This window comes from Mus musculus, chromosome 14 (assembly GCF_000001635.26).
Source record: "Mus musculus strain C57BL/6J chromosome 14, GRCm38.p6 C57BL/6J".
In the NCBI taxonomy this organism is placed as follows: Eukaryota; Metazoa; Chordata; class Mammalia; order Rodentia; family Muridae; genus Mus; species Mus musculus.
Genome location: NC_000080.6, coordinates 30,511,585 through 30,528,326, shown reverse-complemented (window position 1 = coordinate 30,528,326; position 16,742 = coordinate 30,511,585). Strand labels below are relative to the sequence as shown.

The 16,742-nt window shown below is 45.3% G+C and overlaps 1 protein-coding gene across 3 annotated transcripts in view; it reads right to left on the bottom strand.

The window, feature by feature from the left end:
* Positions 1–1,270: 1,270 nt before the first annotated feature.
* The window catches only part of Dcp1a (decapping mRNA 1A), a 47,571-nt gene continuing 32,099 nt past the window's right edge, over positions 1,271–16,742 (bottom strand). The window contains exons 6-10 of one of the 3 annotated variants that reach the window (NM_133761.3): positions 15,230–15,343; positions 8,650–9,408; positions 6,672–6,737; positions 5,381–5,599; positions 1,271–5,101 (exon numbers count right to left, since the gene is read on the bottom strand). In NM_133761.3, coding sequence (NP_598522.3) covers positions 5,021–5,101; positions 5,381–5,599; positions 6,672–6,737; positions 8,650–9,408; positions 15,230–15,343 — 1,239 coding nt within the window. In that variant the 3' untranslated portion in view covers positions 1,271–5,020. The remainder of the gene's footprint in view (positions 5,102–5,380; positions 5,600–6,671; positions 6,738–8,649; positions 9,409–15,229; positions 15,344–16,742) is intronic. The other 2 variants (XM_006519655.4, XM_006519656.3) reach the window with 2 other exon arrangements.

Genomic DNA, 16,742 nt, shown 5'->3' with positions numbered 1-16,742 from the left:
CTCTCCGTATCCTGACAGAGGAAAAGCAGCAACTGAGCGGGCTACTCTAGCTTGCAGCCTAGCCTACTAGTGAGCTATGAGCTTGAGATGGCCTTCAACTTCTGGTCCTTTTGCATCTTTTTCCCAAGTACTGCACTTACAGGTCTATATATCATATGTTCTATATAATTATATTAGTAATATATTTATGCAATATATTAATTATAATTATGTACAATATACACCAATATACTGTATAATATACATTGTTATATAGTATATGCATTATATGAGTGTGTGTATGTGCGTGTGTATGTAAGTGTTCTACCAAAGCTAGCTGGATTTGCAGCTGAATTCTAGCTTTTAATGACTAGCAGTGAGACCAATGACTCAAGAACCTAGACTCTAGAGTAACTTGTTAGGGAGAGGATGGAGTGAAGAAAGGATTTTTAGAACAATAACAGAACAAAGCAGGCTTTTACTATGCAGCTCTGGCTGGTCCATTTGGATTCAGGGTCTCGTCCTGCCTCTGCTCTCCTGAGACAGGTCTCATCCATAAATCTCACGCTCAACCTGCCCAGTGCTGGGAGCCATCATGTGTGTGTGCCGCCGTGCCTGCAGAGTAGCTCAGTGCTAGGGCATGTTTAGAATACACAAAGCCCTGGGGTGAACTTAAAAAGGAAACATTAAATATTGCAGGATTCCAGTTATAAAGAAAGCCAACTTCGATCTTAACCTGCAATTGCTGTAATGTGGTCACCTGACACACTAAACCTCTTCCTTACACACACCTTTGCCCACGTGGTATCCGCCTGCGTATGTACGCCTGTAGGCATGTGTGGAAGCCAGCAGTTGTCTTCCGAAATCACTTTTCCACTTTGTTTGGGATAGGGTCTCTCTCTGAACCTGGAGCTGTGTGTAGTCTAAACTGGCTAGTCAGCGGCTTCCCAGCACTGGGGTACAGAGGCATGCCTTCAAACCTGGCGACAAACAGAACAAAAGGCAGGTGCTGAGGGTCTGCACTTAGGTCCTTATGATTGTGCACCAAGAATTTAACCACAGAGCCCAGCCCCATATAAACATGTGTGCCTGTCTGGCTTCTCTGGCTTCAGAAAACAGCTGTTTTCTGGAGAAACATAAGCCTAAAACAGGTATGTAGGTTGTCTTGATGTTGGCTGGTTTGTTCCCTGCCCTTACTCCACCTGAGCAGCACAGGGCTCTGGCAAGGTACACCTTATTTGAGAGTTCCCATTTCTACAGATTAAATAAAAAACACAATTAGAATTTTTAGTAGGTGCTAAAACTTGGTTTTGAAATTTTATTAAAAAAATATATTTGCAAACATATAAAATTTAGGATGAAAAATGCTCATTTTGAAACATGTAATAACTTAATATTTGCAAACATACACAGATGGTATAAAATCCACACCACTAAAAAGGTTAATGAGGTGGTACTGCGCTCACGGAACAAAAGCTTCGCTCGAGGTGGCGCGGGGCTTCTTGCCTCCCCGGAAGGGCTGAGAGCCCGGTGCAATGACGTCATGGGAGCCCCACGCCGAAGCAGTAGAGAATAAGACCACTCAGCACGTACAGCAACAACACGTGTCTTAAAGATTCACAGATAAAAGGGAAACACAACTTTGCATTTTTCCCCACTTCAAAGTGATCTGTATTGCATTGCAGCGTTTGAAAGAGTGAAGTCAAATCGGAATCCTATTGAAACATTGCACATCTCTCCTGCTGAAACTTGAAATAAAAAAACAACAAAACAACCCCAAACCTAAACCCCACAGGCTCCTGGAGGCCCTGGTCCTCATGGAAACTCTCCTCGTGAGTGGCCTTCAAAGCCCACTGTAAGGTGCTCTGCTCAGACCGGAGCATTCTGGATTCTTGAACAGGGCGGGCAATGCTGGTACTGAAGAACAACAAAGTCAGGCAGGAAGAGACACATGGTCCTCAGTAGGTGTGCCACGAGGACACAGGACGACGCAGGCTGTGACCCCTCAGTGCCTGACTCGCAGGGTCCTCCTGTGCCCGTGCCCTTCCTTCTCTTCCCTCTGAGTTGCAGTATGATGGCCGACTCCGCTGTATGAGCAGGTAGGCACCTTGAGTTTCATGTTGCATTATCAGTGTTACAATGGCAGTTACGGCCTCTACTACTGAAATGAGAAAATTTCAAACGACATTCTTTGGGGGAAGAGAGCAATAAAGCTGCATGGTTTACAAAGATTATTTACTAGTGGATTCAATGGCATTTATAATTAATTCCCACAAGAAGATCCAGGCCACAGATATAACCAATGTTTGCATATGCAAACTCTGGTCCTAGGTATCTAAGCCAAGCCTGGGCTAAGGCCTTGACGGGTTTGGAATGAACATCACTGTCCAGGGCTAGCTGTGGACAGTCCGGACGGAGCCTGCAGGGTATGCCTTTCCTGATACTGATGGCCACTTGAGATTTAGCACTCAAAGTCAAGTAGATCAAGCGGGGCCCCAGAGAGGTAACAACAGGGAACAAGGCAGCCTGAGAGGGACTGGGGGATCAGCTGGGGTGTTCACCCATTCAAAGACATAATGTTAACTACAACAAAAAGAGCAGTGTCACTCATCGGTGACACCCAGACAACGCTGCATGACAAACTCTGGGCTGCTCTTCCCAGACCCTTTGACCACTGGGGTGAGGGGGTGGGGTGTGTATACAGATGGACCAAATGGCCTGATAAGGTCTTCTGGATTCTGCCAACTTAGCAAGAAGTATCTCCAACGTCTCTTTCAGTCACACTAAGGTTCCAGAAGACACTGTAAACATGCAAGCTAGGCTAGCTAGCAGCGGGTCTGGACAATATGCCTGAATGAGGAATAAGGCAACAGCGCTGACTCTCAGGCCAGACTCATCCAACCGCACCTATGGTCAGGCTTGGCCCAGCTATCTGGGGACTCATTCTGGCCTAGCTTCCTAGAAGTCATGATCTGGAACTTCTGGCTTCTGAATTTTAAGTAAATGCTTGGAGCATATAAATCTCAGAGCTGAAACAGGTTTACCCACTTCAAGTCTCCATCCCTTCGGCACCCAGAAGTTTGTATCTACACTGAGGAAGCCTTCCTTCTCGGAGGTTCTCCTGCTTATCACAGTCATTCCTAGGATTAAAGTGTGAAAGTGTCAGGTCTGACTGCAGACGCTCTTTAGGGTACCCACTCTTCACCCTCACATAACACTACACACACTCAAAAGCATCAGTGAGATTCATACCTATGGAGAAGACGCTTTCAATCATCTGTTTACTGATGTCCACTGAGACCACACTTGGGGGTGATCAAGCCGACAGGCACGTTCACTTTATGAGAACAGCCCTGTGGCTCCCTGACCACCACCTCCTACTGTCAGCAACATTCATCACCTCACTATGAGTTTACCTTGCTTAGATGACACGTGAACAATTAATTTTTGGTTGCTATATTTACACACTATCATGAAACTATCCCTAACTTAGTATGAAAAAGTCTAAGCTTCCCTGAATTCTGCACACTTCACACATAACTAGGTAGACAAGAGAAGACACTCAACTTAGAAGCAGAAACATTGTCCAGGAAGCATGGTGAGATCAGCACAAGCCAATCAAAATGTTCTTTAGGCTAAAAAACTAAGACCAAAGTAAAAGAAGTAATTAATAAGTAATTTTCTAAAACTTCAGCTAGAAAGAATGAATCGATGAGCCTTTGATTGAGTTCCCATTAAAGCTTAAGCAACTGTCCCGGCGGGACCGCTGCGTCTGTCAGCATTATTCACAGCGAATCCTTACGCTAGCTGGTTGAGCCAACTGGGTTCTTACCCATCATTAAATAGTGCTCAGAAAAGTAAGCAGTGCATTAATTGGTTAAATACTAGAAAATGACCTGTATCATAGAAACGAAGACACTTTTCATTCAAAGAATATCTCAAAATTACTATTGCTGAAATAATCAAATTCTACATTAAAATATTACCAAACACCATTACATGCCATAAAAGCATAAATAGAAACCATGGCAGATCAATAGCAGCATCACAAAGCATCTTTACAGTTCTGACTGCGGCCAGAGAGCTCGCAGCCTAGGATATACTGTGAGGTGCTAGGTCTCACACTTGCTTTCTGACTCCAGAGTCTACAACTAAGGAAGGAAGGAAGGCAGGCAGTGTGAGCACAGCTCCCTTTCTGCATAGCTTTAAACTGCTCAGCACATTTGAGGAATGGAACCAGAATGGCTTTGTCAGAATGGTCCACTGGTCCTTTTGCCAAAGTGTTAAGGAAAACAATCAACAATAACTTGAACTGTGTTTAGACAGAAAAGGAAAGTAAGGCTGCGCTTCACACACAAACTTGACACTTAAACTGCTGAGAGTTCACTAAAATGGAGCCTTCTGGTAGGATCTGGATCTGTGTGGCCCCGGCCTCTGCTTCAAGGGTGTGAAGCCTCCTCCATCAGAGCCCAGCCGGCCTATCCCAAGAGCTGTGCTTCACCGGAGTTTGCACAGGGCAGGACCAGGGACACTTACCGGAACACAAAGACATCCCAGAAGTCTTAAGGCCCAAGCGGGGTGCTCATAGAAAATATACTTCACTTGAACAAATACCTTCCAAAGAGTCAACTTAAATTCTGATCCTTAAAACCTGAAGCTACTCTGTGAGCTGACATTAAGTTCTTCTAGGAGTAGAGGAGGGAGGGCGTGGGCTCCACTGAGCTCTGCTGCAAGGCTGGTGGCTCCTCCCGAGGCCTGGAAAGCAAGCCGGCAGTCAGGCTCCTCATTCCACCCACTGGCTTGTAGCTGATGAAAACACCCACGTCACTCAACACAATGGTCTCTTGTTGTTTTGTCAAACAAAGGTTTGCTGGTGATGCTGCACAGTGAAACCTCCATCATCACTGAGAACGTCTCTAGGAAACATCCTTACGGACAAGGCTCTCAGGCTCCTCAAGCTCCATGCTCTGCTTAGCTGTTCCATGAGGAAGCCTGCGTGTCTTGAGGCGGACCCTCTCCCTTCACATTGCCTTCACTGCAGTCATAGGTTGTGGTTGTCTTTGTTCTTGGTCAGAACCTGCAAGTAAACTGCATGAAGCGTACTGAGGAAGCTGGAGTCATTCTGGAAGAGAAGGCAAGGAAACATTGCCTGTTACTTCCTCAGAACTCACCCCATGCTAACCCCTTAGGAAAACACAGAACTGATTGGGGGAACTAATTCCCCAAGTAACCTGCCCCCAGAGGCAGTTACAATGACAGTCCAGGTTTACAGCCATTATTCCACCAGGAGGCTATGCCTGGGGAAAGAGGCTACTGCCAAGGCAGGTTTCTGAACTTGCACCAATATACACTAAGCCTTGTTAAGATACAAAGTTAAAGACAAAGCTGACACCCTGCATACCTTTATTAGGTGTATCAGTGTGTCCTGGAGCTGAGACTTGCTGAGGATAATGGAAGGCTTTCTCTGACTCTCTGCTGTCCCAACAGTGAGGGGAGAGGGGGAGCTGGCTTTCCTCTCTAGGTCTGCGGCCCTGGGAACCGTTTGCTGGAACACACTGGGGGACAGCAGGACTGAAGATACTGCTGTGGTGGTTGCAGGAACCAATGGAGAGCCTGCAATCTGCCGGGACACAGAATAATAGTCACTTTTGTTATCTGAGACACTTAGCTTACCCTGCCCCCTTCCCTTAAGATTTTATTTTATGTGTATGGGTGGTTTGGTAGCATGTATGCCCATGGTGTGTGTGTGTGGTACCCATAGAAGCCAGAAGAGGGTGTTGGATCCCCAAGCAAGAGCATCGGTGCCGCTCAGCAGCCACAGAGCCAGCCCTCCAGCCCTCTTAGCTTGCTTTTTGGTATAAAACTGGGCTAGTTACTTCTACTGATGGCCACACAACAGGACAGGCTAACCTAAAGCAGACAGAAGGCTAACCTCTGAAAATCCAGGAGAGGGGTACAGGCTCATAAGCAGGTGAGCAAGTGCCATGGAGAACTGTGTCTGTCAAGGTTGGTGCATGAAGGGGAGTGGTGGATAACAAGGCGGATGCTTGAGAAAGAAGGAGTGAAGTATGCAGGCTCAGGAGCTCTGCTATCAGAAGTGAGGGATTGTGGCAGGACAGTGCCTGTCTCCTGGGACTCTTCACTTTCTAGGTCAAGGAGTACCTCTTACTTAGAGAGACCAGGTTGATACAGGCCCCAGCACCTACCCACTTACAAATGATCCACATGGCCCACCCAGTGCCTGACACCCTCTATACAGTCAAGAAGACATCTATACAGAGTTAACATAAGGTCTTAAGCCACAGCAAGGAATTTTGCCGAGAAGCAGAGCAACTCTGTCCCAGAAGGGGCATCTGAGACAGGACAGAGCTGGAATGTTACAGCTTTTCACTGAGGTAGTAAGAACCCATCTTACAACAATAGAACCCAAAAGTGTTCAATGTGATCTCTGGGGGTGGGGGGCCCCCTGGGCTAGGGAAATGGCTAAGTGGGTTGAGTGCCTGCTACATCTGCACTATGTTGTCTTGTGAGGACATCTGGATGGGTATGGTGGCCCAGGCACAGGGGGGTAGAGACTGTAAGTTGGCTTGGCTCAAGCAGAGACCCTGACTATTTAATATATAAAGTGGACACTCAGTTCCAGCTCTGGCCTCCACACAGGTACACACAATTTGGGGTGGGGGCATCCTTACCGGGATGGCACTGGGTAACACCTTAGGCTGGGAAAATACTTCAGGATCCTGGTTTTGCTGCATAGACTGAAATGTTTAATGGGGAAAACAGAGAAAGAGATAGAGCAAGCTTCAGTTAGTTGCATGTGACAGAGCAATATCAAGGAATGGTTCAGAGCCGAGAGGAACTTGTTGGTAATGCTCCCAGTGAATGAGCCTCGGACAGCAGCAGCTCCTGTGGAGGTTCTTGAGAGCATGTGTGGACAGAACCTGCCAGGTGACTCTAAGAAAAGTGTGACAGCGACTGAACTCAGGGTCAACTCTACTAGTGAGCCCTATCCTCAGTCCTGGGATTTGTTTCTGTATAGAGGTTAAGGGTTCCTTGAATTTGCACTCTTCCTGCCTCAGTCCTCTCAAGCAGCTATCATACACAAGCAGAATGTGTACAATATAAATGATTAAGAATTTGCTCCTGCAGCACTGAAAGCTGAACTCAGGACCTCGCATAAAACAGGCAAGTGGCTCGACTACTATGTCCGCAGCCCCAAGCTCTTCAAAGGTTCTCTGAGTCTGGTTAGTGGCACTAAACAGCCTTCATCCTAAGTATACTGTAAGAGACAGAGAAGGTCCTTTTGTTGTTTGGTTTTGAGACCTGGGTTGTTCAGGCTGGTCTCTAACTTGAGACCCCTCTGCCTCAGCTTTCTTCACTATGTTTTTATAGGTGTGAATGCTCATGGTCTTTGGGAAAGAATTAATGCTGCCCAGTAAACACAAGACAACTCCATGCAGACCAGGGTTTTTTTGTTTTGAGAAAGGATAGTCCTGGCTAGCCTGGAGCTTGCTATGTAGACCAGGCTAGACTTGAAATCACAGATTGCCTACTGAGACTAAAGGCATTTGCCACTATATCAGGCAAGAAGATCTTAAAATTAGCTATTGCCATGTAAATGAGTATTTACACATATGTAAGTGGTTTCTGCCAAGCAGCATGCAGGAGCGTCACTGTCTTCTAGTGCTGAGTATGGAGAAGGCAGGTGCAGATCATTACCTGAGCTTCCAGATCAACTGAGAGGTGGGGCAACCCTTTCCCTCACAACCAGAAACCCAAACAAACTCCCTTCATATGTTTCTTCCTGCAGTCAGTCCATCAGAGCAAAGGAAGAGGAGCGAGAGCACTCCTGGCCCGTGACACCTACACACAGCACAGGCCCTGCCCGCGCGCACATCATTCCTTCCTTCTTGTGTCAGACCCAAATACTGACAGGCAGGCAGCAGTCACAGAGCAGCACACCCCACTCCCTTCCAGCTGTGGCCATGTGATCATCACACTCTGCTCGTTTTCTCCCTGGTAAACTTGCTATTGAAGGGCAAACCTCTCCTTTACCCTCTCTACCAATCGACCACGAAGCCTCCCTGACCGGATACTTTAAAAATCTCCTTGTCCACAGTGCTCAACCCAGGCCCCTACTGCTCAGGCAAAGTGATTGACAGCTTGTCCTGGAACAGGTGGCCAGATTCCTGTTTCTGACATTACCAACAAGTCACTCTTCGTTCAGAACCTTTCAATGCCTTCCTAAGGTCTGAAATATAACTCACACTCCTTAACTACAATGTAGTCACCTTCCAATGCAAATTCCTCCAGGTCTGTTTACACAGCAAATCTGAGTTACTACAGAACCTGGAAACCCACGCATGCATATACACCTGCGTACAAGTCTACATGCCAAGATCAGTTACAGACCACAGATAGACAGACAGGGCCCCCTCACCCCACAGAGCAAATTTAGTTATAGACCATGGAGACAGACAGATAGACAGACAAGACAGACACACACATCATCTTTAGTTGGGTATGGCTGCTGCACAAAATACACACACACACACACACACACACACACACACACACACACACACACACACACACACACAAAGTCTCATGTCACTTAAAGCTGAGGCCTCTGTAGTCTTGTTTCTCTATGCCCTCCTGCTCCTGTCTTACCTGGAGGGTTGGAGCAAGCACCATGTTGCTCAGGGAGGCTGAGACTGCTGCTCTTGCTGCTGCTGTCTTAGAAGAAGGCTCTATGAAGCTCTCAGGGGTGGCCAGTTGGCCAGCTGCCGAAGAAAAGCTGGGCGCCATGGTTCCTTTTCCAAGCGGCTGTGCTTGTATTTGGTCATGCTGTGGGGTCAACCTGAGTTTCTGAAGCAGATCAACGCTTGGGAGGGCTGTGCCAGCTGGGTTTGCTAGGCTCACCGGGGCTCTGAAGGGGCTCTGGCTAGCAACCAGACTGCTGTGGCTTAGCTCAGGGACTGGCTGGTTCAGGAGTGGAGATTTCTGCCTGGGTGTGGTCTTTACTGCTTGTATCATGGTGCTATTCCGAGGTAAGTGGGGAACTTGTGTGGTAGGAGCTTCAGCTGGCAGAGTGGGGCTGAGGACAGGGCTCAGTGGGAGTGTGTAGCTTGGGGGATGTTTGTCACCCGACTGTGCAATGGAGGCGGGAGTGATCAGCACTGGGGTGCTGACTTCAGGCTGAACTGTGTGGTGAGCGGCAGAATGGATACCCAGGTTTTCAGACTGAGGGGCTCCCCCTGACTGCTCAAAGGGAAATGGGAGGAATGAGCTGGGCTCTTTCTGTGATGCATCTCCCAGCAGCTTGTCTGTGTCCTCTGACTCTAGACCCATAGCTGTTGGTTGTTCCTTTGGCAAGGAGGTTCCAAATAACTCTTCTACTGTCAGATGTTTATGACCAGACGGAGCAGACTGAAAAACAAAAGCAAGTGACAAAATCAAAGAGAGGCGCAGAAACCAATGTAACTAGGATTCTTTTCCATCATGTGCACATATGGAGAAGCAAGGACAGCGGATGAAAACAGCCTGGAGCAACCTGAGGTGCAGCAGGGCTCAGACCACCTTCTAGCAAAGTCTGTAGAGTGACAAAGTTCCGTACGGAGAACAGTTTTAGCATTTACTCTGTTTCCCCTGGTGAATGTGGCTAAGGTTGGGGCTATACACAACAAAGTTACCCACACCGAGTGTCCACATTAGTAACACACTGGCAAATGATGCCAGTGCGAGAGGACCAAACTCTAAGTGGCTCACTTTTATTGTTCTTGATAGAACGTTAGCACTGCACTGCAGATCCTAAACACCTAAGGCAACTTTAACCACTCAGTACTCAGTCATGACTCCCCTACACCCTCAAATTACAGAATCCTGAGGAAAAAGGAAGACATTTACACTGAATTTAGAGGTGTGTTTGTGTGTGTGGGAGCTGGAGCGATGGCTCAGCTTAGTTAAGAGCACTGGCTGCTCTTCTAGAGGTCCTGAGCTCAATTCCCAGCAACCACATGGTGGCTCACAGCCATCTGTAATGGAATCTGATGCCCTCTTTGGTATGTCTGAAGACAGCGACAGTGTACTCATATAAATTAAGTAAATAAAACTTTAATAATAATAAAAAAAAGAAGTTGGGGAAGTGGTTTAGTGGTAGAACTCTTACCTAGCATATGCACATGCATAAAGAATATATTTTTTATCCCTTTTTGCTATGGCCTTATATTTAGAGTGAGATTCTGAACCTGGAGCGCGCGCGCGCGCGCGTGTGTGTGTGTGTGTGTGTGTGTGTGTGTGTGTGTGTGTTTGGTATTATGAGACAAGGTCTTTCCACACTGCTTGGGCTGTCCTGGAACTATGTAGACTGGATTGGCCTTAAACTCAGAGAGATCCTCCTACAGTGAGTCTACATCCAAATCCCTTTATAAATTACAGGAGTAACAACAATAGTATCCTATCAATTCACAAGGCTCATTCCCTCATAGTCTTACATTCTCCAGATCCCACTATTCTCAAGTACTAACTGGAAAATTTACATAACTGTAAACATAAAAAAATATAATCACAAATGTAACTGTGACAATTATTTCACAGCTCTACTATGAAGCCAGGCTGGCCTTGAAGCTTCAACAATTCTGGTTCAGCTTCCTGATTACTGAATGCCCAGTAGTTTAAAAAAAAACCAAAAGCCAAAAACCAAACCTATTCTTTATGCTGAAACAAGACGGCTAGAGATTCTGTGACAAAAAATGAACTAAAACGTGCATGTGGTAGTTCATCCCTATAATCCCAGGATGGGGAGGCTGAGGCAGGAGGACTAGTCTGAATATAAGGTAATCCAAGGCAACAAAGCATGTTTCCAAACTAGACAACCAACCGACCAATATCCTACCTCCCTCCTCACCCGCCCCCAGAAAATAAAAACAAAACAAAATAATCTCAACCCCCCTAAGCTGTGAGTAGAGCACACTGTAATAGTAGACTCAGGAGACGGAGACAGAGGCTCAGAGGTTCAGAGTCACCTTCAGCTCCATACTGAGCTCCGTACTCTATTAGATGAGACCATCCTCGAGAACCAATCCAACCCAGCCCAATGTAGACAAAGAAAACCAAAGCAAAGTACTAGAGCGCAGTACATTCATCAGTGCAATTGATGTGAGTCGTAAGCAACGTACCGTTCCACATACATGTCAACATTTGTTTACATAGATTTATTTTGAAAACTAAAGGTGCTACGGTTATTTTGCAGAAATTCCGGGTAAGGGGGGAGGGTATGGGGGACTTTTGGGATAGCATTTGAAATGTAAATGAAGAAAATACCTAATAATAATAACAACAACAACAATAATAATAAAAAAGAAACGTGGAAAAAGAAAAAAAAAAAGAAATTCCGGGTAAGAAGCCATACTTCTATTTTAGAGAGTAGGAACAATTCAATTCAATAAAAACAGAAGGAAACACACTGGGGAAAGAGAACCAAGAGAACTTAATGGTGAATTATCAAAGTGAAGTCTATTTCTGCGTGAGTTGTATTTGTGGTATACATACAAGTTCATGTGGATGTACACATGTGTGCATGTATGTGGAGGCCAGGCGTCAATGTCAGATGTATTCCTCACTCTTCACCGTGAAGAGACAAGGTCTCTCAATGAACCAGAACGCGTCTACTCAGCGATCTGCCTTCCCAGTGCTGGACTACAACACGAAGCCAGCAAGCCCGAATGCCAGCAAGCCCGGCTTCTTATGTGCTGCTAGGGATCCAAAGCCCGCCATATGCTCTCTCCACAAGCACAGTACTGTTGCACCATCTCTGTGGCCCCAGGAAATGGACTTTAATACTGAGGCCTGGCAGCATGATCTGCTTGCCACTCAGCACTAGATGGCAGCATCACTAAATAAATAGAGCAACTCTCTGTGTAAGGGCGGATTAGGGATTTGCAATAGTTTTAGACAATTACACAGCCTTTTCATAATATATCATTACATATCATAATAATTACAATGCTTTGTAATTCCTTGGCTTTAGCTGAAAAAAGTTGCAATTTTATTTTATTTTGTGTTTTTGAGACAGTCTTGCAACATAGCCTTCATAGTCTTCATACAAGTGGTTCTTCTACTCATTTGCATACTTGTAATTCCAGCACTGGGTTGGTAAGGATGGACTGATAACGGGGACTTACTGGCCAGACTAGCCAGCCATGCAAGCTGCAGGCTAACGACAAACTCTGCTTAAAAATGAGATAAGAGAAAATGGTAGACAGAGTGTAAGGAATGGCACTTGAGGAGTCCTGCCTGCCACATGCACACGTGTGTGAGAGTACCTGCATGCACGTGTGCACACTTCCCACACTCTGCTAAAGCAAACAAATTTGTTGAGCTGGGCATGGTGGTATATGTCTGTAATCCCAGCTCTTGGGAGGTGGGGAGAGGATGATGAGAAGTTCAAGGTTGACCCTAGATTATACAGGGAGTTTGAGGCCAGCCTGGGTTATTATATGAGACACTGTCTCATAACAAATGAAAAACAAGGGTGGAGAGGTAAGGGAGACTTACTGGTATATGTATATACACGATTGTAATATAACAACCTTGTTAACATGTATATTCCATGCTAATAAAGACGCATGCCCTCTTCTCCTACCACCATCTTTTTCATTTCTCCCTTTTTCCTTTTTGTTGTATTTTGTTACTTTATTATTATTTTTTTTTCCCCAAGTCAGGGTTTCTCTGTGTAGCCCTGGCTGTCCTGGAACTCACTCTATAGACCAAGCTGGCCTCAAACTCAGAAATCCACCTGCCTCTGCCTCCCAAGTGCTGGGATTAAAGGCGTGTGTCAACACGCCCAGCTGAATTTTGGCTTTTTGTGACAAGGTCTCTCAAGCGCTGGCTGTCCTGGAACTCGATGTATAGACCAGGTGACCCCAGCTCGAAGAGATCTGCCTCTGAGTTCTTAAAGTTGTGTACCACCACGCCCAGCTCAAATCAAGAATGTGAATGCTAAGCAAATAGAATCACAATATGTAGTCTTTTGAGTCTTTCTCATTTAGCATAAGTGCCAGAGACTTGTTAAAGTTGCTGTATATATCCAGTTTGTTTCCTTCCCACTCTCCTTTAGAAGGTTGGAACCCATGCATGCCGGACAAGCAGCATCCCAGCCCAGGTTTGTCCTTCCTGCTAAGTTGTATTAGTTGATAGAGCAGTTCATACTGAGTATCCCAGACCTGAAATACATGAGACTAGAAGCATTTAAAATGTGAGGGTTTCCTAGGGTTTTAGAAATATATTATAGAATATATTTAAAACATACATTTTAGAAAACACGCACATGCACGCACGCACGCACGCGCACACACTCTCTCTTTCTCTCTCTCTCTGAGATATCTTAGAGTGGATCCCAGATCTAAACCAGAAATTCACTTGTGTTTCATACAGATGTGGCCCGACGGTAAAATTACAAAATATTTTTCTGTCTGCTTCTGTTTTAACTTTGACCTCTGACATGACATTCATTTTCATTTGTGGCCTCACATTGGATTTTAAAAGATTCTGGGGTGGGGAACATTTTAGATTGTGGGTTTTTAGATTAGGAACAACCTGTGTAATTTAGTCTAACCATTTTGAAACATTTCCCTATTAAAGTATATCTGGGTTGTATGCAGGTTTTTGGCTATTATGAATTAAGTATGAGTATCTAAATTTGTCTTTATTAGCATGAATATACATGTTAGCAAGGTTGTTATATTACAATCGTGTATATACGTATACCAGTAAGTCTCCCTTACCTCTCCACCCTTGTTTTTCATTTGTTATGAGACAGTGTCTCATATAATAACCCAGGCTGGCCTCAAACTCCCTGTATAATCTAGGGTCAACCTTGAACTTCTGGTCATTCTCTACCTCCCAAAGGCTGGGATTATGGGCATGTACCATCCACAGGACAGAACTACAGATGGTGTACACACACACACACACACACACACACACACACACACACACACTACAAGTAGATGTTCTCAATAGAAATAGGGATGAGTACACGGAATATTTCTGTATTATGTGTATTATGGGATAGAATCTGTCTGCTTTTGTTATCCAAGGTGGCCTGGTAGAAGTTATACAATACAGCAGATTGGTCTCAAACAGGACAGTAGATGACTGTCCTGTCCAGTCTCCGAGGTGCTGGGATTACAGGTGTGCACTACCACATCTGGCTCCTGCTCAACTACTTACCACTCTACATATAGTCAACAGAAGTTTAGTGTATCTGTTGTTTTATCAGACCACCAGTTATAAAGAGAATGAATCAATTCAATAAATATTTATAATTCTAAAGACACAGCATTGATACAAAGTGAGTTCCAGGGCAGCCAGGACTATGCAGAGAAACCCTGTCTCAAACAAAACAAAACAAAACAAAACAAAACACCAAAAAAACCAAGACACAGCCTTGAACATGCAGAGAAAACTGCTTGTCTTGGGGGTGTGTGTGTGTGTGTGTGCACCCTTTTCCTCCCAGCACTGAGGAGTAGGGAGCAGCCTGTCTACACAAGCTAGTTTCAGGACAGCAAGGACTACACAGTGAGGCCCGTCTCAAAAAACCAAAACCAAAACCAAAAAAGCCTCAAGCAAACGGAACTGCAGGTCCCTTTAGCATGGGACAGTGGATAAAACCAAACCAAAGCACGTTAGCTAATGAAAGTCAGTAAGAAAATAAGGCAAGCAGAGGACGGAAGGCAGAGGGGTGATAGCAGGCCCTAACTAAGAAGCTATGAGAGAGCAGAAGAAGAAAACGGACACAGTCACAGGAGAAAAGTACTGAGAGCCAAGGGAAACCACTGAGTCACAGTCCTGGTTGAGCAGGAGCTAAGTGAGCCAGGCAGAAGTTAGGAGTTGATGGCTCAGGGAGAGGGGCGGGCCGGAAGCAGGGTCCATTACTGAGAGTGAGGCAGGACACCACGGAGGCCCTCAAGGCAGAGGGTGAATGTTGTTTCCCAGGATCATTCTGCTGGCCTGGCTGAGCACAGGGAAGGCAGGAGCAAGAGCAACACTAGGGGACCAGAGAGGAGGCTACTGCATAATCCGCATCAGAGTTTCATGGCCTGGGAAGTGAGCTGGGTATATGTCATTATGATGTCACACATATGATCTGACAGACAAGTGATAAACCAAGCTTGCACAGTGGTTCAAATCCTTATGAAATGGTGCTGTTCTGCTATTTTGACAAAGCTAGGGCTTTAACTGTACGAACCTTATCCTGTGACCCAGAGGGTGTCTCTTCTAGAGTCTCGGTGCTTCCCAGATTAGAGAGCTGAGTGCTTGGCTGTAGCCCAGGACTGGAGATATTTGAGCCGCCCATCTGATTCTTGGAAAAGAATTAAAAGAAAAAGTCTATCATCTGAAAAAGGACTGCTATCTAAAGTCTGGTTCACATTTGAAGTTATCGAAAATACTTTAATTAAAAAAAATACACAAAAAATCTCCTAAAACTGTTTCTATCAATTTTCATCTTAACTTCTACAATAGCATTTCTATAAAGTAGAGAATCTATTTCTATGCATGGTAGCTCCAACCGTTATCGCTTTAATCACTCATTTCAAGGGAAGATACCGTTATTCTACCAGATTTTCCCATAACTTAAGTTACACAGGATGTCTTTAACAGTTGGGAGAGGCAGGTCTACCTGTACTGTGCCACACTGCACAAGTGCTCCCGTGTTAGCTCACTAAGGTCATGACCCCTGAGCATTCCAAGAAACCAGTTGTTGGTTTTGTCTTTTCAAAAATGCTAAAGCGGAATGGAATATAACCACGGTAATAGCTTCTGCCACTTGGCATAAAGCTGCGAAGATTCATGCAAACTATAGTATCAGCAGCCCATTCCTTGTTAACTGCGGAGCATAGAACATTTGTATTGTTTCCACTTTTAAAGACGTTTATTTTATGTGTACCAGGGTTTTGCCTGTATGTAAGTATGTGTATCATGTGTGTGCCTGTTGCTGAGGAGGTCAGAATGGTGTATTGGATCTCCTGGAGCTAGAGATGTTGTAAGCGTGGGTACTGGGAACTGAACAGTGTCTTCTGGAAAAGAAGCAGGGCTCTTAACCACTGAGCCATCTCTCCAGCACATTTTCATTCTTAAAAAACTATTTGTCCTTTTGCAGTAATTATGTGTGTATGTGAGGATGAGCACCTGTGTGGAGCCCAGGCTCACTGTTTTAGCTAAACAGACTGGCCAGCGAGTCCTTAGTCCTTCTGTTCCCCACTCTCCATCCCTCGAGCTGGCTGACACAGCGATGCTCTTACATGGGTGACAGGTACCAACCTCTGGTCCTCATGCTTGTACAGCAAGCTCTTTTATAAACTGAGTCATCTCCTCAGCCCCTAAGTTCAGTGTTTGATTATGAACATTGCTTCAATAACTTTTGTAGAGACAAAAGTTTCATTTCACTAGAGGAGAAACCTAGCAAAGATAAATCAGGATACAGGGGTAAATATATTTTTCTTCTAAAAGATTTTTTATGAGACAGTCTTGCTATGTATTCCAGGCTGACTTTGAATTTATGATCTTGCCTCAGTCTCCTACGATTACAGGTGTGATGAGCACATCTGACTCAGTTGTAGGTGCATGCAGGTGTTGGGGAGGCCAGTGACCGACGTAGGATACCCTCAATCACTCTCTGAGGCAGGCTGTCACACTGAACCTGGAGCTCATGGATTTGCTATACTGGCAGTTCACCAAGTCCCAGAGATCCTCTAGTCTCT